General features: G+C 44.2%; 1 protein-coding gene across 2 annotated transcripts in view; it reads left to right on the forward strand.

Moving 5' to 3' along the window:
- LOC306793263 (neurexin-3b) overlaps positions 1-22,386 on the forward strand; it is a gene marked incomplete at its 5' end in the record, with an annotated part of 220,624 nt that overhangs the window by 193,084 nt on the left and 5,154 nt on the right. Inside the window, one exon of one of the 2 annotated variants that reach the window (XM_079290790.1) lies at positions 14,862-14,951. In XM_079290790.1, the coding sequence (XP_079146916.1) occupies positions 14,862-14,951 (90 nt within the window). The remainder of the gene's footprint in view (positions 1-14,861; positions 14,952-22,386) is intronic. The other variant, XM_079290789.1, reaches the window with a different exon arrangement.

The raw sequence follows: 22,386 nt of genomic DNA on the forward strand, positions 1-22,386 counted from the left end.
TGTAATTGTCCAAGCATGGGGGAGGCCAGACTCCAAGCTGTTGGAAAGTCACCAATACTCTTTGATTTGGAGAGATCGGACAAAGAAAGACCCAGTGGAGCAAAGGCAAGGCAGTCCATATCCATTCTGTCTACGTGTAGCCACAGTAATCTGAGACGATGAGCTAAGATGCATTACACACCGCCGTCTCCGGCACCATCAACAAGGTCATATCTGATAAGAGAAGATGTGGTATCGCTGGGACAATGGCATTTTGTGTCATAGGGTATTAATACCAAAGGAAGTCAATAAGGTTGTGCGTGCTATGAAAGAGCTGTTATACAAAGCATTCTCCTGTTCAAGGTGAAATGATGAAGCTATACATACTTCTTTTTTCAATACCCAGGATGCGGCTGTTAGATGCCAGATGAACTTGCACTTTGGTAACTTAACAATGGAAAAGTCATTTTGTACCCTCCCTTACTTCTGACTTTCTTTTTGTATTCCTTCTGAGAGCCGTGTTCATTCTTCTTCCACAAGCTCCCGTGGCAGTGTCTGCTTTGATTCACGCCGCTGTGTTACCGAATTTCATTTGCCATGCCCTTTAATTTTACAGTTCCCCTGTCGGCTGTCAAATAGCGTGGTGTGAGAGGTAAGGAGACGACCTGTACCAGTTTGGCAGATTTCTCCATCCCTCAGGTTAGTATAGGGGAGTTGAGGGAGTTGAGCTATCATTAGTGATGTACTGCAGTGCTGAAAGACGGCTATAAGAATCTGACACAGCTGGATGTGAGCGTGTGCAGCTGTTTTAGGAGTAGGGTGTGTGTGTGTGCACACATGTAGACCAAAACGTGTGTGTTTGGATATCTTCTCGCACATCTATTTTTGTTCCACTTCACCAACACTAGCTGTTTCTTTTTCAGAGGTGAGAAGAGACGAATCCCTCGACATCTAAGGATGAACAGAGAGACGGGGGTGTGGAGTGGAGAGAACCAATCTCACTTAATTAATGATAGCTCCACGGGGACCAGCAGACAGAGCTCTCTCTGGCTCTGTGGTACTAGTGCACTGTGGAGGTCGGGTGGTCCACTGGGGGCCAAAGACCAGGGTAGACAACAAAAGGATTGCTATGTTTTTGTCACTTCAGCTCTCCTCAAAGACCAGGTGAATCAAGTTAAAAACATGTTTAAACATTTTTCATTTTAAAATAAATATCCCAGGAATGTATTGATTCACTGAAAATAGTATTAATTAAAGTCATTTTTAACATGTAATGCTTTTTTTTACTGACTTTACCTGATTAGCAGCTCACATCACTTTTTATATGTTCTAAGCTCTTATTGCACAGGACAATTCACAAAACACAACAAGTTTTGTGGGGACAAAGAAACACAGGCTCGCTAGTTCATGTTTGTAAGACGTGTGCTCAGTTGTACATACAAGGGGACAGCATGGGAGTGGAAAGCCTGGAGTTAAGATCAGTAAGTTGGCTAACACAGGACAACAGATACATTCTAAAAGGTTTGACGTCAGCACAAACAATCTCAAGTTCTTATGCTAATTATAAAAATCCCTTTCTTCAAAATTCCACCTGCAGACAAAGTAAAATGCAATGTAACAGCACGCAGTACCGATAGAATCAGTTGCATTTTTCAGTCACACTGAAACATTTTCAGACAATTTTGTGTTATATTTGTCTCCAAAACAAAGCGTATATATAAGCTGTATGTAAGATATAAAAAGCAATTCTAATGAGTTCTTCCCACGTCATGTCTGTCTCTTCCTGAATATTATAACTGGTCTGAGACCTGGCATTAGATATGTCAACGCGCTGGCTCATTGTGAACATCACGCCTACGTCCGCCCACGGGCTTGCTCCCAAAGCCTGAGGATTCAACCCGAGTCATCATTCTGTGGTTCATCCATGTAACAGTGGAACATGGCTTTGATCATGTGCCTCAGAGGAGGGTGACTAATGCTAACCATGTTAGCTTTAGCTGCCTGCCCATGGTGATGCATGCACACAGTAATGCTGACAGAATGGGAATTGAATGTCTCTTAATGTGCTGTTGTGTGTAAGATCTGCACGTTCAAACCTCTTTACCATGCGGAAGTAAAACTGAGAAGTTCACCGTGAACATATCTGACATTCAAGAAGCCCTTAACGTTTCTCCGTTCCGTCATCATAAATATGAAGTGGTTCTTTATTGACTTGGCAAGACAAGTGAAATGGATAAATATTGTCCCGTTATAGACCTGTTTACTTAAAGCTGCCTTTTAGTCTCCAACTGCTTTTTCCCAGCAACTCGTTCTCTCCGAAAGAGGAAACAGTCTGACGCGTGCTTTGTTGTCTGAGCTCCAGTCTTCATAAGTGGTTTGTGTTCAACTTGAAATGGCCTGACAGTTATATCAGAAGTTACACAAAACATCATTAAGAGTCTAGGACTGTGGCTTGCAGCATGAAGAGCCAGTAAGGAGGATGGGAGGTGATCTCCACCAATATTACACATCAAAGTATGTTTACTAGTCATGAGCGCTGCTATATACGGTATGTGGGAAAAGCCTTTTGTGTCTCCACAGGGAGCGGTGCAAAACCTGAACTGTTGTCACTTGAGGCAATAAGAAGAGATTACAAGTTTGACAATGAATCATGTGTGTGGAGTTAGAAACAAGTGAGCTCATTAGTTCTCTGCAGCCCACTCCTCACCTCTGCTTCAGGCTATTGGCTCGAAGCTAGCCGCTACTAGCATAACACACCGGGATCTCTGACGGAACTGTCGGCTGTCGAGGTGCATCGTGGGTACTGTAGGCATGCCATCTCTGCTTCTGCTACATCGATTGAATGATTGTGGAGGCCTATTCCTTGAGCAGCACATCTATGTTTTGTCCTCTTTCTTATCCTGTTAGTCATCTCGTGACCCCCGTCATTTATCTTGTTATGCCTTCAAAGGGTTTCAATATTTGGGAACCACTCATTTAAACAATTAAAAAAAATGTGTTTGGAATAAACCTGTGTATTTCTACACATTCTAGATACAGTGCAATGTACTACCCCCTCTATCCATGCCACCAGATACGTGTAAGTGCTACTGTTGTATCAGAAGTTCCTCACTGCAAATGTATTCAGAAGCCCATTTTGCTCTTCAATCAGATATGTCACATTTACTCACACTGGTAACCAGGAATGTTTGGAAGCTCCTGATGAGCCTTTACAACAACACTGAACTTCATTTAGGGACGGAAAACTGCCAATAAATGAAAACAAGTTCAGCCTGTTCGGCGCCTACCTACGCTCTGCAGCTCTGCAGCGTTCAGGTTGAACCGCAAATTTTACGCGTCCTGATTTGATGTGGATAGTCCTTTTGGGAATACTCATTTATGCAAGTCTGTCTATCATGGGAGATCGATGTCTCTCACTCTCTATTAACTGGCGCTGCTGGCCTGAGATGTTTGGGAACAATTAGTACTGGAGGCTGCAATCTAGCGTACCGTGGGGGAAAGCAGCTAAGGGAGAGACACTGGAAGCGATTTGCATGGTTGCCGTGTTAAAGAAATTGCTCGCGTCCATCATCTTCAACTGGCCTGGTGCTCAGGAGACGGGACAATGAGAGGTACATTGTGTGCAGTTTAATTGGGCTTTTGTTCGTGCTGAGAAACGCTTGGATACACATTCCATGATGACAATAATATTGTGTTGAATCGACACAGATACCTCTTTGGCACGCTGGGATTTCTGTATTTTCAGATTGTTTTGAGAGATAGTTTGAGGTGGAGAGTTATAGGAAGCTTTAGAGAGACGGGGGGAAATCACACAGCAAAGGTCATGACCCAGAATCGACTCACGCTGTTGCAAAATAAGATTTGTCACACTGCGGTACCATGATACCCTCCTTCTTTCCCCCTCACTGTTTTCCTCGACTCGCTCCGTCTACTCAGACTATCTAAAGTACATCAGGGATGTTGCTTAACGCCTGGGGGTATATGATAATCACTGATTTATTCTCTCTTCCAGAGGCAGTGAGGAAGGCGCTGTGCAGCACGCTGCGTCTCTCTATGTGGTAGTCTGCCAGATGATCACCTGCTTGTGTGTGTGTAGGTGTGTGTGTGTGTGTGTGTGTGTGTGTGTGCGTAGGCGGATCCGCTTCACTCTTCCACCTGCTGTCAGTCATCTCTTCTTTGCATTAGTTCGTCTCTGTGATCACTTCCCCCAGACCTGCCAGTACCTGTGTGGAGGTCAAAGCAGTAGGCAGGTTATTCCTCGCGATGCTTCCTTTGTTCCTTCTGTCCCATCTTTTCTTTTCTTTATCTCCTCGTCTGGTCTTTCTACCACTCTTCATGGGTGCTCTGCCAGGCACCCTTGCTCCCAATGAATTCTGTGAGAGGAATGTTGGAGGTCCGCTCGTTGCTCAGTATGTCCAATTAGGAGAAGGCAGACTGACTCACATTGTTAAAGAACGGAAGCACAATATCGGAGGAGTTTCAATGCGTGATGCCGAATAGAACCCCACCACCACCTCCATCAACACCACAAACTCATTCCAGCGCTGTCATGTATTGTCTGTCTTCTCTGTCGTCGGAGTGTGTGTGCAACACTCGGTGGTGAATTTCTTTATGAATTTTTCATGCAGGAGAATATGTACAAAGAGTTATTGTTGGAATGCTGTTAAGCATTCCAACTATTGTTCTTCGAATCTTTATTCAACTTCTTCTATTTCTTCCGTCCCACCTCTTCTTCTCCTTCATATTTTAAGCTACAGAAACCGTTAAACTATTAAAATGTTCAGCTATTTCACCAGAGGGGTGCTATGACTTTTCATATTTCTAACCTTTAAACTTTTTGAATTATTAAGCTTTTTTTTTCAATAGGATCTCTATGGAGAATATTTTCAAATGGCTTCAGGCACACAGGTGTTCGCGATTGAGCCAATTAGTGACGTTGATAAACACACAGACTCACAGACACACGCGCACATACACTCCTCTCCCTCTCTCTCTGTGTCTCTCTCATACAGTCATTCAGGTCTTAGGGATCTTTAGAGGTCTTTCCACCCTCCTCCACACACACACACACAAACGCCATTTTTAAATAAAAGCCCCACAGAATGAATCCTAACTGAAATGCTTGTGATGAGCCTGTCATTTAATAACCGGTTTGTGTTTATCTAACATTATGATTCTGTCTCCTCTCCCCTTCTCCCCCACACCCCACACCCCATTTCAAAAGAAAAGCCCCAGAGAGTGAATTCTAACTGAACTGCTTGTGATGAAGCCTGTCATTTAATAACCTCTGTTTATGTGTCAAACATGATGATTATGTCTCCTATCCCCCTCCCTCCCCCACCCAGCCCCACCCTTTCAAAATAAAAGCCCCATAGATTAACTGTATGTAAACATTAAGCTCAAAATTAGGCTTTTTTGTTGAAATAATGAATGCTCTTGCAAATACTGCGACAACTACTACTGCTGCTAATATTTCTAGTATTACTACTACTACTGCTGCTACTACTTCTACTACAACTTTTGCTGTTGCTACTATTACTAGTGCTATTACTGCTACCATCAATATTATTACTACCACCAGTGCTATTACTACCACAACTACTATTACTTATACTACAACTGCTACAACTGCTATTCATGCTACTACCAGTACTAATACTACTACAGCTATTAGTATGACTGCTACTAGTACTACTACTACTGCTACTTCAAATACTGCCATTACTTTTACTACTACTACTACTGTTATATTAAATACTACGACCACTACTACAGCTATTACTACTACTGATACTAGGCTACTACTTCTTCAAAATACTACTACTTCTTCAAAATACTCATACTTCTACTACGAATGATACTTCTACTACAACTACGACTTCTACTACTACTATTACAAATATCACTACTGCTACTACTACTACTTATTCTAATGCTACTAATACTTCTACTACTAATAATACTTCTCCTTAAACTACAACTTCTACGACTATTACTACAAATATCACTACTTCTGAAATTAGTTTAAGCTACAGAAATTGTTCAAATATCAAAATGTTCAGCTCTTTCAGGAGAGGGGTGCTTTGACTTTTCATTTTTGTAATCTTTAAACTTTTTGAATTAAGCTTTTTGCAATTTTCTTTTGAATGGGATCTCTGTGGAGAAAATCTTCAAATCCTGTTATACTTCAACTTTCCAAGCCTTCTTCTTCCTCATACTTTCAGCTACAGACACCATAGTTAGACATTTCAACGAGAAGGTTTTTCAGCAGTGCAGTTTAAATGCTTTCGGGCTTCAACATTTTTCAGACAGATCGTCTCCCATTTCTTAATTTTCAGCAATTTTTTCACAATTAATTTCAGCTTTCAGCATTCCAACGCATTTTCAGCAGGCGTTACATCTCAAATCCAGATTCTTCTTCTTCTTCTTCTTCTTCTTCTTCTTCTTCTTCTTTCTGTGCAGATGTCATCTATCCCCCGGCACATGCCACTAGACTTGCATGGATTATCAAAGTGGAACAGTCGGTATTAAATCCTGTGCCAAGCCATTTTAAAGAGTTGTGAGGTTGCTGTGAGATTCCACACTCTTCTTGTGTTTAATTAACTTTTTTTCCAGCACAACGGTTCTGGGAACAAAACTATTAGAAAAGTGAAACTTCTATTGCCAGCTTTTTCCAAGATACTTTACATCAGACTGAGGAATGGCTTTTCAGTCCAGTTATTTGCTTCTCCATCGCTGTCTCTTGGCTAGCAGGAGTGTGCAAGTTGTTTCCCTTTAAACTATTTAAACTATTTTGACCTTCTCGTTCTGCTTAAAATGGATCTTCCAACATTTTGGGAAATTTCATTATTACGGTTTGATTCGAAGATGAATATTACATTTGCTGCTTGAACTCAGAAGTCCTGTCCTCGTTAGGTGATAATAACATCACAATGTAGGTGTGTTTGAAGCTGGAGCTGCAGCAGTGTCCACACACCTGGTGACTTATTCCACAGCAGTGGTAATGAATCTCTGCGCTGTGAATGTCTATATATATATATATATATATATATATTTATATATATAGATAGATACATATGCGCTGCCAGCCTATGATACACAGTAAATGTTTGTATGTGAGAGAGAAAGAGAGCGAGACTGCGTCTTTGCGAGCATATTCACAGATCTATCTGGTTTGTGTTTGTGCACAGAATGCATGTGTCTACTACAGTCAATAGGATGTAATTAAATATGTATCACACAGACGCAGCCTTTGATGTTCCACAGCAGTATGTGTTCTGTTCCATCGCTCGGCTGAGCTGTTAGCGAGGCCCAGTAATGTTTCTCCTCTGAAGACAGTCTGCAAACTACAACGAAACCTGTTGCTCTTAACAGCAGAGAGAGGGATAATTGTATGGATGTGTGTGTGTGTGTGTGTGTGTGTGTACACACATGTATAAGTGTGAGTCTGTTTGTCACAGGGCTTCCCTGATGACCTTGTACACTGTGGCGGGTGGGGTTTTGGAGGGGGAGGGGGGGGGTTGATTAAAGATCAGGGCCAAAGACCATTTCCTTTTCCATGGGAAGATGAATGACCCTGTTTGGAAGCGGCTGCTATGGCCTCGGGGCAATTAGAGTTTGCTGTGAGCCAGCAGCCTCACTGCTCTGTGTACAAGAGCAGGTCCTTGAGAAAACGAGAAATACTCGGCACACAACCCATTCCGCTGAAACCAACACACCGCGGTGATGGTGAACAAATTAAATGCATTTTCTTTTCTCCCCCCCCCCCCCCACGTCCCAGCTGCCCCCCCCCCCCCCCGATCTCCTCACCCACCTCCCGAGCCCTCTTTTCATTTCTCCATACGCCTGGAAAGACCTGGGAAAATGTGCTGACTACAGGAGGCCGCTAAGAGAGGCCCACCGAGGGTGCTCATTCCAAATATCAATATTTGATCTCGGAAATCATTTAGCGTGTTGGTTTGGCCCCACGAGTTGATTCAGGAGCTCATTCCGTTCTAATTCATCCTCTACATTGAAGGAGAGGGTTAACAGCAGGGCGTCCAGCCTCTTTGCACTGCTTATGTTAGCTTGTTTTTAATACGAAGATCAAACACCATCCTCAAACGTTTTATTAGAATAGCCCCCGTGTGTTATTTTCAACACCCCCCCCCCCCCCCCCCCCCCTTCATTCTGTGATAAAGCATCTTATCAGTCACAGGACGGGGAGCATGAGCAGGAAGAGTTGTGGCAGCCCATTGATAGAGATATGGCCCAGTGCCATTGATTCTTCTTGTAATACAAGCCTCTCCCTTGTCGGCCTGTCAAAGCCCAGATCGGACATGATAACACGCACATCAGACGGCCGTCAATAGAAAGGCGAAGCTTCCGCCATCGAGATGACTATCTCATTTTGATACGAGGGCCGGTGGAGTGGAGGAATGGGGGCTAGTGAGATAAGGAGAAAGAGGAGATGGGAGTGGGAGTCATCCTTACCTCTGTGTAATGTCTTATACATGTCCAAGGTGACCAAGCCACACCTCGGGGAAGAAGAAGTTGCTTTGAATTGCGTGTCTTTGATTTGGCCTTGCCTCAGCGCCGTCGCTTTGATCTGTGAACATGCAGCACACATTGGATATCCATGGCAACCGACTGCCAGGATGAGGCGCGAGAGGAAAATTGATTTGTTTGGGGTTCATACCCATCAGTATAAACAAAGAAAAACATCAGCTTTAGCCAGTGGGCACCCTGGCACAGTAAAGAAAGCAATTGGGTTTGATATTGGGGTTGTGATGTCTAATTTCCCTCGTTTCTCAGTGTTTCCTTCAGCCTCTGGGCACAGAAGCATGTGAAGGTCATTTGTTATGATAAGACCGTGGTGTGTCCAGGAGCCACGCCCCCATCCTGATATGACTCACTGTACTGTACATGTGTGCTTAGATTCCTCTCGCCTCTCCAAGTCACAGCACTGTTCAGGCTCATATTTTATGTCGCGTTTGAGCCTCGACGCTGCTCTCACTGACCCAGGAGAAAAGTATAGACAGTGGTCGAATGCATCACGTCCTTCTGTTCCCCCTGCAGAGCACAAGCCGCTGCTTTGATGTGACCGACCGAATCACCGTCACGCTCAGCGGAATGTTCCACCGCAGTGTTGTGGAATATTTCTATGAAAAGTCGGGAGAAGAGTGTCAAAGTGTTATCAAATCAATGTCAAATGAAACAGAGTCTGGATGAACGATCAAGGTTGTAATAGTCAATTTATTTGCTTGCAAGCAAAGAGAGCACAGTCTCACAGATACATCACCGTCATCTGCAGGAGGTGCTCTGACAACATAGTCAGATACATGGACCTTTATACTGCTTCCTTTGATTGGGTCACTGTGACCCAATCAAAGAGTTCAGTCACAAGAAATACAGAGTCTGAATAAGCCTGTTTTACCATCACACATCACATATACATACAGAGGGTCATGCTCTTCAGCTGATGCTCATCAGGAAGTACCGTAATCTAAACCTGTGTGTCGCCATCTTTGAAGACAGAAACAATGCACAGGAAAACAGATAACAAGATAACAGATAACAAAACACCTGGATGCAAAACTGATAGAATCATCTACTCAAATAGGTTTTGTGCCCGCACTTTTAAAGACTTACATTCTTCAATCCTAAAGCATAAGACCATGACATATTTTCCCATCACAGCAGCCACAGCTGCAGATGCAGCAGCTGCTCCTGGTTTAGAAGAGTTTTACTCCGAGTTGAAACAGCCTCAGTTTGAATAGTATGACGACGGCTGCAAGCACACAATTAAATGGTGGTATATTGTAAGAACGACCCGGAGACAAATAAGCTCACTATATGTCATTTCCTCACAAGTTGGTAGTGTGTAATATCTTGTTAAATGTAACGGTGGAGTCTGCAGGGGTTCAGTCACAGATATTATTCTGCACAGGTGTGAAGAGAAGGTGTGGGTTCACTCCTGCAGAGTCTATTAGATAGAAAGCCTCAGTAATTAAGCACACCGAGGAAAATCACTTGGAACAATGAAAAAAACCGTTTCTTCTGCTTTGAGTTTTCTAACTGGTGGAATTGTGTTTTGCTTGATACTTTAAAGGTGTGAACAGTTTGGCTCGGCTGTATTGAATAGCGGATTTTAGGACATCTGTCAGACAGGTTACATGTATCTGCTTGGTGTAGCAGAGCCTGGCAACCTGCAGGGCAACGGCTGCTACGAGTACGGCTAGAAGGGAGCGAGGCCACATGTTGTTGCTTTTGGTCACTGATTGCTTATGAAGACACGCCCTGCTCACATGGCCAAATGTTACAAATATGTTGAAAATAAAGGGACGCAACACTCCCATGATGTATGTACATTGAAAAAACGATTGGTCTCTTTACGACTTCCTACTGTCCAGACCGTCACTGTAGACGGCCCTTCGTAATGTTATTTCAATGAAGTGATGTGGAAGCACACGTCAGCCCTCTGTAAATAGATGCTAAATACATGCTAATAAAAGGCTTCAGCAGCCTAAGTAAGTCGAATGTTGTGGGTATCTTCCAAAGGTAAAGAAATGTCCTCTTTGTGTTTCCTTGCTGACCGATAGTGACACAAAGAGGTAATTGTTTCACACACGGCCTGCATAGCAGTGCAGCATGTTAACAGAGAGGAGCTTCAGTCCTCTGTCAGCGTCTACACAGGCTGCGTTCAGGTGAGCCATCACACACCCTGCATATGCAGGAGGAAATAGACTTGAAGCATAGAAATATGTGTAAATGCACGAGTGAAATGCGAGCTGTTGAGCTGCCTGTCGACGGCTGGATCGATTCAACAAAAAATGTATCCGTTTCTTCCGCCATGCGCCATACGGACGACTGCAACACGGGTCTGAAACATCTCCTCTGTAGACATGACGTAACTCAGACAGCCTCATGTCAGCTTCAGCTGCATTTTTGCAAAGAACGAGAACTGTGAGGACTGATTTTGTCCCCAAATCTTGGAATCGTATTTGGAAAGGGATCTAATCAGGGCCAGTATGGACACGAGCAGCAATTACATCCAAAACCAGGAAAGTACCACGTAAAACATACTGCATCAGTGTGTGATGTTTGGGGTGAAATATCTGAAGCTGGCCTTTAAAGGTGCTGCTACTCTACTACTCCTACTGCAGCCTAATATGAAATGTCTGATATGTGCTGGACAGGCACAGTGCTCTTTGTTTTTCATGGTGAAGAAGTGTTGGGTTTGCAACCTTAAGGTTTATTGTGAATCAATCTTGCAGCCTCATTGTTCACTCTGAGGTCAGGCCTGACTGGTGATGTAGCATGCACTCTATTCAGCTGCTGAGGTAATTGCAGCTCCGCCTGTTAATGGTCTCTGCATTGCTGCTGGCTGCTCCAGAAGTCCCGATTAAACCCCAGAGAAGCTTTGTGGAGACAGAGACAGCCCAGCATCTTTGCACATTCTCCATTTTGTTTGTCAGTGCCGTCAGTTGTGGAACTAAAAGCTGCGTGTTTTGAGCCTCGTCTCCCAAGGAGGCTGTCTATCGCCATCGATCGCCGCTGTGATCCTTGTAGTTGATGTGCTGAAGTGGTCACAGGTGAATGCTGTTTTAATGAAGTCTGGCTGTTGATTGGGCGGTGGTGTTTGATGGGTTAGGAATTTGAGCTTGAAGGCAGGGTAATCAGGATAATCAGGCATGATGCACATAGCCTGTGAGCTTTGTATGCACTGAAATCATTGTGTATTACACGCTTTTCTTCACACGCAGGAAGTAGTAGGCATGTGCATGCATATTCAAGCTTCCCACACACACAACAAACAGTAAATCCTGCCACCCAGACGCTTCAAAATGACGATGTGGACGTTTGTTGAGAATAATTACACCAAAAAAGAAATCACTTTGCTGCCAAAATATATCCCACTCTATGTTATGGAGATTTAGACAGAATTGGATTTCCCCAGCTGTGAAATCAGTTTTTGTTGTCCCGCTGGCCAAGTGCAGCATTTAGCTATATCCCGCTGTAGGCGCCCACCGGTGCACACACATGCTGCCTCTTCCACCCTGTGAGCTGCCTTTGCATTTACATCATAGCCTCATGCTCTACGTTCTCCTCGACGTCTGGGCGACCAAGAGCGGACTGTGAGCTTCATGTCACTTCATTGGTTCTGCATCTGGCTCAATGCGGACAAATGAGCCCTTCATCAGAAGCACTCCACTCTGAACTATTGTGACAGAGATACATCTTATGATCATGAGAGTGAATCAGACGCACATCTAGTGGATCTACAAATATCAAACATCGCACTTCCAACGCCCTCTTCAATTTCTACGAGTGGAATCAGAGTCTCCTCGATTAGAGGGCGTCTCACTCTGAGTCCTAGAGGATTTTCAATCAACTGCAGAGGGAACACATGGAATGCAGAGTGTCCTTCTGATTTAGATTCAACCTTTACCATGCATGAGCTGAGGCAGTCAGTCCTCTCTCTGAATAGATATAAAGATGAACTTCCTCGTGATTGTTTGGTTGCTGAGCAGGGCTCGGCCTCCGTAGGCCCTCAAGTGAAGAGATTGTAAGGAGTTGCGTGAGGCTTAGCTCGGGGTTCACAGCTGTGCTATTTGACCCTCATTGCATTCATTAGCCTGCCACACACCTTCTATCGCACAGTCATAGAAATGTCCGTCCGTGAAGGAATGTTGCGATGGAATTTCTTACACTGCTGGTTTCGTCAAAGCTGCAGAGGCGCCACTTTGATATCATTAATAAGAAATCCAATCCATTTAACACCAGTTCAAAGGAACACAACAAGATGAAGGGCTGATGGAGCTCTCTTGATACAGCTGGAGTGGTAAAGGTTGGCAGCCACTGCCCTCATCATTCTTTCAATGGAATATAAAAATCCTGTATTTAGCCTGCAGTCTGACAGTTAATGCCAAACGTTGTCTCTCATTGTATTCCTTTCTGCTCACATCGCTGCATGGATACTGTGAGCATTTGGGGAGATTGATGTTCTGATGATCATATCCGTTTTCCGAGGATTTGTTCTTCCTATGCCCCTCACCGCAGGGGGGATACGCTGCAGTATACTTAAGATACATGAATGCTAATCTTTACAGACTGATGTGACAGGAGAAGAATCTCTACAACTTGAATATCTCATTATAGTATTTCATGGTTTATTCAACATGTTTTTATTTTCTTTATGCACGAGGAGTGAGAGACATGACAAATGTGTTGCAGTGCTCTAAAGAAGACGGAACAAGATGTCTTAATACCTCTCTCTGTGCTCTCGCTGTAACCATGTGTTGCTATAGTCTGTACATCAATGTGCACTCATATAACTGTTCCTTTAGGTTTCTCTAACCCTGATGGTGGGCATGGTAGCCCCTTCCATCAGTGTGTGAATGGGTGAATGATGACATGTAGCTCGTCTCAGAAGGGGCTTAACAGCAAAACGCATACACGAGGCTGTGGATGCACGGGCTTTGTTAGCAGGTGAATCTCTGTTCTTCCAAAATATTTATTCAATTATAATAAAGCAAAATATTGTCTCTGTGCTGCGATGCTGTTGGCATCTTCTGCAGAGAAATGCTGCATGAATGGACAAGAGGCAGGCAGTGTTTCAGTTGATTGTGGGTTGTGGTGAGATGGTCCCGGGCTGAAATAGCTGGAACAGACTTGCTGTAAGTGGCTCGGGTTTTTCATCTCTCTGTGTCCCTGCCTCCCACATCTGCCCACTATCATAATAACAAGCAATAACCCTCTTTCAGCAATAACCAAGACTGTTACGCCTGTAATGTGGCTTCAATAAATACTCATGTTTACCAAGGGGCCATATTTTACAGCAAATTAGTTTCCAGCCTCCCCTCTTGCTACGTTTTTGGGGGTTTTTTGCCTCCTCGTGCTGGAGTACAGTACATAATGTGGTGCATTATACATACCAGCACAAACACGCATTAGCACATTCTGAAATGTACTGATACAGAAAACAGCACAGTCCATCATGCATAATCACACCACGCATTAGGAATATGCTTTGAAACATACACTCTCTCCCAGTGAGGTTTGGTAGACATGTTGAACATCTGTGTGTGTGTGTGTGTGTGTGTGTGTGTGTGTGTGTGTGTGTGTGTGTGTGTGTGTGTGTGTGTGTGTGTGTGTATGGTAGAGGCAGACAGCTTTCTCGGGGCACTGTTGAAAGCAGCAGCACAAGCATGGGGGCGCGTTTCATTAGTCTGTCAAGCTCAATGATATTTAGAGCCCCACACCCTCGGCCAGGACTGGAAAACTCAATCAGCTCTCTGATTTCATAACCCTGCTTGGTGACAGGTTTTATTTTATCGCCCCGCTGATTCATTCTAATAAACGCTGGCTGCCCAGCGCTCCACAGCTGAAATACACCCCCCCCCCCCGTCCTCCATGGGTCGACCCGAACGCAGGGAAGGGGGTGGGGATAAATCAGAATTGTGGGAACTGGAGGGTGCAGATAATCCATCGCTGGTCCAGGTGTCGCTAGCGAGACTGCCGCCCCACACCTCCCTCCTCCTGCACCCTTTAGCACAAATCAGAAGCCGGGCCAGTGTTGATCTGTGAGCGCTTGGTGGGGCCATTGATTGCGGACGACAGAGGAGGAGACGGCCAATAAATAATCAGAGGCAGAGTGCGGAGGGTAAAGGAAAACAATTATCTGCGGAGGTGGAAAGCACATAAAGTGAAGAATGATAAACACTGTGAAATATGATTGACTCCAAGTGATATCTGGAAGCCGAAGGACAGGCGGAGAGGTCTGTGTATGCAGATATCCTTGAATGGAATGGCTGTGTGCAAGTTGAGGACTCACTGTACAGCCCCAGGCCGAACCACTTTTCCCTGTGCACGTGTGTCAAAGTGTCTCTCTCTCTCCGCAGACAACGGATGACATCGTTTCGTCGGCGGAGTGCTCCAGCGACGACGAGGACCTGGAGGAGTGCGACTCGGGACATGCAGGTGGGATGGGTGTGTCGAGTTGTGCTTGCTGTGAACCTGGTCTATTTCTCCTTATCTCTCTTTGATTTGCTACCGAGGAGCCTCTCCTCTTAGCATCATGTCCCATGGGAGCTCCAAGTGTAACTTCAAAACAGCCCTCTGAAAAGTAGCCACTGTGAGAAATCTACACTAGTTTAAGGGCTTCTCAGTGTATCTCAAGTCTAAAGAACTCTTTGGAGATTGATGGAAGCAGTAAGAATTAATATCCTTAGCATGCTCTCAGTAGGAAGCTAACTGTAAATGCATACATCTTATAGTCAGCTACTGCAGCCAAAGCTCACATCTTTCATCTCTAAAACAAGTTACACTTAGCTATGGGGCCACTGGATGCAGACATGACAAAGCGTTGATACTAATTTTGTTCTCTCAGCATTCGGTCGAGAGCAAAACTTTACTCAACAAAGTACGAAATCAGTATCAAGCCCCATGTCGCCCGCACTGATGCTTCAAAATGTATCTGTCCTGTACTAGTTGATTTCCTCTTGCTGTGCGTGTGTGTGCGTCTCTCTTGACAGAGGATACATTTTGAGATTCTTTCGAGAACAACGATGCTTTCAGCATAGATACTGTGATATGTAGCAGTCTAACTGCAACTCCTTCTTCTCCTCCTTTGTACCTCTGTTTCCTTCGTCGGAGGCTTGCCTTACCTGAAACATTCTAATAGAGAACAGATATCCTCGAATTTCTGTGCGCATCGTCTCTCTTCCCTCCTCCCTTCACACACACACACACACACACACACATCACTTTGTGATTAAATCAAAGTGATAAGACATTCACTCAGTGGAGTTTCAAAAATACAATCACAGCTGGAAATATAACTGCAGATTTTAAATGAGTGGTTATTTTGAGGCAACTTGGGTTTGGACGTCTTTTGAACAAGAAACTGTCAGTCACACTCGGGCCCAGGGGCAGTTATATATTAGGCATATAACCTAATAGCACGGAGTGAACCAGGAGAGTGTTATCGAAGCTGGCTCAGTATGTAAAGAGTGTCTCCCCTTAAAACAGCTCAGGCTATTTGATCGCTTCACTGTCCTTCGAAACGCCATCCCAGCAGACGAATTGATGCCACGTTAATCTGCCCAATGTGGCTCATCTTGGCACCAAGCATGTGTCCACTTTTACTGCTAATAATAAGCCTGAATTGAAACATTGCATTGCCCCTTTTACTTTGTTATCTCTGCTCGGAAAACAGATAGTTAGTCGTTTCTTTATTTTTCTGGGAAATGAGGTGTTTCCGTGTACTTTAGTAGATATTCATTTCCTCCGATCATTGTATTTGAAGTCTTATCACGCTGTTCTAGCGTTTGCTTCCTTCAAATGATGAGCACATTTACGTCCTTGCGCTTATGGCTTTTAATATGATGATAAATCATTTGTTCCAGACAGTGCAGTATTTAGTTCTTTATCTGTAAGCATGGCTCGCCCTCTTTCATCAGAGATTATTGAAATTGAAAGGACACATTTTTGCAGCTCATACTGCTATATTTGCATTCCCGACACTAATAAAACATCAAACCCAAGTATTCTCAAAAGTGGAAGACGTTTCTACTGAAGAGAACATGGTACCCTCCCCTCATACAGTGGCAACATATGTAGCCATACACACTCATACATACTGTACATTTCACCATGTTGACACAGAAATTCATATCCTCATTCCTTGCCCCGCTCCAGTCGTGTGAACAGCTGCATGACATGATGTTGGTTTGTTTTCTGTGGCATTTTGTTTGTTTTGTTTCCTCCTGTGATGCACATATCAACATCTCTCTTCTGTATCGATTTGGACCCAGCTGTTGGGTCGCCTTATATTTTTGAGCTTTTTATTTTTGTTTTGGCTTCACTTACGGGCCGGGCCGGGTTGATGGGGGTGATTTTATTTTCTCGTTTTGTTGTGGTTGTTTTTTTCTTTGGTGTCCTCATCATTCGTCGTCCATCCTCCAAGCAAGGATAAAGCCACTCCTCCCGTTTTTGCCTCATCTTGTGCCGCATGAACTTTTTGGAAAATTCAAAGTCCTCCTCATCAAGTTTGTGTTTATGTTTTATGCCACATGGCTTCTAGAGAAACATCCCCCCCCCCCCATTTTCGATACAACGTCGGGAAATGAACGTCAACAAAATCTTTTCTTGCCATCATCCTTTTGTTGGCCTTGTGCAGGCAACCCCATTCTGTCTCAACAAAGTTGTGTGTGAAAGAATGACTCCCTGTCTCCCCTCCCGAGCGTTACCCCCCCAACCCTCCCACCTCCATCCCGACTCACCCACCTTCTTTCTTTTAGCCTTTCTGCAAATACATGTCTGTTTGAATGCAGATGGCATAAAAAGACTTTTATTGCCACAAAGTATATCTGTTTTTCTATTCTATCTGTTGCTCCAAGTAGAAGGCATTTGTGGCATGCACACTGTACTGGACTGTACCGCAGCTCTGTAGACGTGTTTATAATCCTCTCCCCCCGCTTCTGCATGGATATGATTGGCATCCATTTTGTGTACTGCTTCTTCTCCACCCATAAGTCTCAGGCTAACCCCAGCTGGCTTCTACTACATGTCAGTGTGTGTGTTCGGGGCTACAGCGGCGTCCTGCGGCGCCGCTGTAGCCCCGCGGCCGCTCCGCCCTCAGAGGCGTGTTGTGTTGGTGCTTGTGCCTGCTGTCTCTGTCAGTGCTCCGTCTGTGTCTGCCAAACAGCCTGTTTCTGTCTGCTGTCGTGCTCGTCTCGTGCTCGTGTTGTCTGATGAAACTGTTGAACCTTACCTTCTCCCTTTATCCCACGTGAGTTCCACAAGAGGGCAAATAAGGAGTGTGCAGTGAGATTGTGGACAATCCTCTGAACAAGGAGCTGAACACGTGGACTATGTGCAGGAATTCACTAAGACGAGCACTCATGGAAAACATGCAACGCTCAGTTCAGAGAACAGCGAATACCAGTTCAATTCATCATTCAATTTCACAGCGATTAACGGAGTCGCAGCTTGTCATTACCGTGTAATCTGAGCAATATTTGTGATTCATATTTAATCATATTTTATTCATTGATTCAAATGATTTTCATGAAGTGCAAATGCAAAATGTTTGATGAGTACATTCAGTGCCTCAGACATAATATCACTTCAAGTTCGACTTGTACGACGACAAGCTAACAATGCACAGAATGACAGAGCAGACATTCACAGCTGCAGGAGCAGCACAACGTTGATACGTTCATGCTGGCTTTGCTCTGTTCACTCTCGTGATGCCAGTAAGCATTCCCACCTCGTCACAGAAGGACCTGGTGCAGGAGCCCGTGGCCCCACTCATGTTTAGGCAACAGAACTACTCGGTTAGCTTCAGAAAAAGTTCATGGTTTGGGTTCAAATAAGTGTTTGTTACATGAATATATGACTTACATACTGTTTTTGTACATAAGTTAAGTAGGTTACATGAGTTAACTTACTTTGTAACTTAAAATAAGTCAGGAGTGAATGGACACCCTGAGCAGATGCTCTGACTGTCTAACCCTGAAAGCCTGGGTGGTCTCATACAGATGTGTATGTGCGTCAGTATTTGCGTTGGTTTTGACAACCTGGGAAAGAGAGGCAACAGTGAGTGTGTTTACATGGACACGAACAACCCGTTTATGAGGATTATCCCAGTTGTGTTCATATTTAGAATATAATGTGTACATAAGCTCAGAGAAATCAGGTTATTTATAGAATTCATATTTTCTATATTGTCATAATAATAGTGGCTGAAATGACTGACGTGTAATATGAAAGTGTGGCGCGTTTAGCCTCTTTCAGCTCATTGCTTTGATGTTCGGGCCAGTAACATTAGTTTACTACGCTAACTATACTGTTAAACTACAGTCTGCTAAGACATTAGCCTTATTAACTTCTTGATCAAATGTCAATGTTGCGCTGACTACAAATGGCCCAAACATCCGGTTCGGGTGGGGTGATCGTCCTCATTGGTAAAGGAAACCAGAGATGTCTGTTAGCCTGTCGATAGCTTTGTGCACACCAGCATCCCCTTGCTTCTTGCTGCACTAAAAGAATGTTGCCACTGAGCATACACATACTGGTGTGTTGTTCCCATCTGTTTAAATAAACAACACAGAAGACAGCCTCCCGCAAATCTCTGCACACAGTTGTTGCCCTCTGTGACAGTCAGATAGATTGTAAAAAGATTGTGTATTTAATAAAAGGGCCCTAAATGGTCCAGCATGCACCATTACCCGATCGGCCTTTGATGAAGTGGAGCACAGATCAAACATATTTATTGATCTCTCCTCGTCTCTTTGGCCTTAGTGGGTAAAGCGTCTGGATCAGATGAATGCTCGGCTAGAAGCACGGATGTGATGTTGTGTGATTTCTTCATTGCTGTAAGAGCCCCGACACGTGTCGGGGTACAGAATGAATGTGATAGGGACGGATCACATCAGCCAGGGCTTCTGTCAAGCCCCATCAGGCTGGCTGTCACTTCAACACAGGCCCCAGATCAGTTGAAAGGTCATTCAGCTGACACATGTCCACCTACTGCGGAGGTGCAGCCTAACAGCTGTACAGCAAATCGAGCGGCTGACAGGGGCGAGTCGCCACGCCTGCTGGACACGCCGTTTAATGCGCCAGACTGCACCCATCCACATGAAGACAGATTAAGAGCTACCTGCCTTCAGGAAGCCCCTCCTTCAGCCGGAGATAGTTCATGCATCTGTACAGGGTAGACCTCCCCGCTTGTAAACACAACGTCCATCAAGGTTTAGGATGGAAATGAGCTGCCCAGCAGTGAGAAATGAGACCTCTCTCGGGAGGGGTGTGTACAGGTAAGATCAGTTAATGGCAGCGTAAAGTGCTCAGCTTCATAAGGTACATGTTTTAGAAAGCTCAGCCATTGCACAGGGCACCAATATAATCCCTGGCATGTCCCGTTAAGTGTGTCCACACTGAGAATCTGTGTTTTGCTGGCTCTCTGGTAATCAGCTCTCTAACTGTGGTGGGTGGAAGTGAATGAATCTGCTACAGCAGGTGTCTGGGCACAATGTGCACAGACACAATGAGATTTCAGTGCCCCAAACCACTGACTCGCCCACAATTTGCAGCGTTGAAATCCCATTGACTCAGTTGATCCATGGTTGGTGCCGGTGCACCGGCTTTCCGCTTTTATGGTGTGGCATCGTCAAATCCCTGACACTGTCGGGATTCATCTCCATTCGGAAGCCTCAGCAAATGCTGGATGGACACGGGGATCAGGACAGAGACGTGGGAACGAGAGAGGGAGTGGAGGAAGAGAAGAGAAAGTGCTGCTCTAAGGTTTCTGCATCTGTAGCCTCCAAGCTGCTGAGGTAGTCAATCAGCCATTTACAGATAACTACATGAACTTAATTCTGCTTCTAAAGCCGGCACAGGCATGCCGCAGTGCTTTTTTCATCACCAATGATGAAAAACAGAATCGGTGGAAAATTCAGTTTTGATTCATGCTCTCATTTTCATGGTTTAAAAAGATTGGATCGTTTTTTCCCGTTGATGAAAATGTTACCCAGTAGGCACCGGTGTAAAGAAACTCTTAATAATCTTTAACTTTATTTTGCTTAAAAAATACAGAAAACAGAGGAATAGAGATTTGTTTGCGGAGGCTTCGAATAAAATCCCATCCATCTTGACGAGTGCGTTAGAAACCAGTGCAAGCTTGTGCAAGAGCTTACACTGGATTAAAGTGTTTACTAAAACATCAAGGTCCTCTGCACTGACTTGACTGGAGACCCTTGACTAGCAGCGGTTCCCCTCCCATCCAAGTGTTTTGTTTATACGGTGCAAAGCTAACAGTTGCCGAAAGCTGTTGGCCAAGAACGGAGTGAAAGGATGCAAAGAAGGCCGAGACGACGAGGGCAGAGTCTGATCAATCACATGAAGTCACTTACTCTGGACTGGCATTCTTTGTATAAGTGGAATATTACAGCAGCTATACAATGTGATCAGTAACTGTTAGCTGAGGAGACACACTGCAGTCAAAACGCGATATCATGTCAGACAATAGTGCGTTCTGTGGAGCATGGTAGGAAGAGCAGGAGATGCACATTTAAGACGTCAGTGTTGATCACACAGAGTCGGTAAAGTGTGACAGACGCCATCTTTCGTCAATCACACGTAACTCGTGGACCTAGTTTTGCGTAAGGAAGCAGGTTTCTGTAGCCGGCCTGCAGAGAACCAACCAAACCCGGATCTCTCACGAAGAGAGACGCACCCTCAGCCCTCTTGTGGAACTCCTTGCCAACACTGTGTGTATCTGTCACACAGAGGCTGCTGGTTATGTGCATAACGCAAAGCATCCAAACACTTAATCAACATGAGCTCATTAATTATTTCTCTGCTTCCCCTCTTGATGAATTGGCAGTGTCGGTGGGCCTAAATGCCAGATAATGCTGCTTATATATCAGCCCTGACCACTGCTGATGAATGGCTCCTTTGCCTGAAACACCCCACAGCCCTGGGTGGCAGTGACCTTTAACCCTACCTCTCCCATGGCTTGCTGTATTGTTATTGTATATTACTCTCCCTAAATGCAACTTACTTAAGCATGCATTAACCCAACTTCTTATAGTGGAACTCAAATCCAAAATAGAACCATGTCTTTCTCTGACGTACATCCAGATTGCACGCCCTGTCCTGTGTTTTAAGATACTAACAAGAGAAATGTAGTAGTAACTAATAATGAAGTCTTTATTATTAGTTAAATGACGGTGGTGACACTTTGCCTATAAACTGTCCCCCTCCTCTTTGTCTGCCTCAGAGTGTGCTTTCTGGTTGTTCATCTTTGATAGTGTTAGAAATTGAATGCCTTTCTGTCTTTCTTGCTTGCTACTCTGTTTTAATTCTTTTAGTTTTTTTGTACATATATGTTCAAACACATATATGTGTATCTATGTTTCTATTCTGAAAATGTTAAAACTTTAACTATCTGCTAATTTGCTAAGAATCAATATTGCCAATGTTTTGATGATTTCTTCCCTAATTAGAAAGAAGCTCTCTCTCTTTTCTCTATGAACGAACGACGACTTCACAAACAACAGGAGGGTTTTATGACGCAAAAAGCACGCAGCTGCATTTGGGATTTCAAATTCACGTCCTCATAGAGAAAAAAGAGAAGACTCCTCTAAAGTAGACCCTCGCCACTATCTGTGCAAAGTGTTCCAGAGTGTTTCTATGCTGGCCTCTAATATCTTCCTGTTATCTGATAGCTATCTCTGATTGAAATTTGGATTTAATCAATGAATGACTCAATTAATTTTGTGCATGGCAAAAGAAGTTGCAGCTTAGGGTTTGTAAACTGTCAGTGTTGAGAGTGCTGTTCTCTTCTGTAGATGGGCATGTATATGCTCATTGTTTGTATATCCCCATCCCTTCCTTACAGCCAAAAGCTCTAATGCCGCC

The sequence above is a fragment of the Melanostigma gelatinosum genome, assembly GCF_949748355.1.
Source record: "Melanostigma gelatinosum genome assembly, chromosome: 19".
Lineage (NCBI taxonomy): Eukaryota > Metazoa > Chordata > Actinopteri > Perciformes > Zoarcidae > Melanostigma > Melanostigma gelatinosum.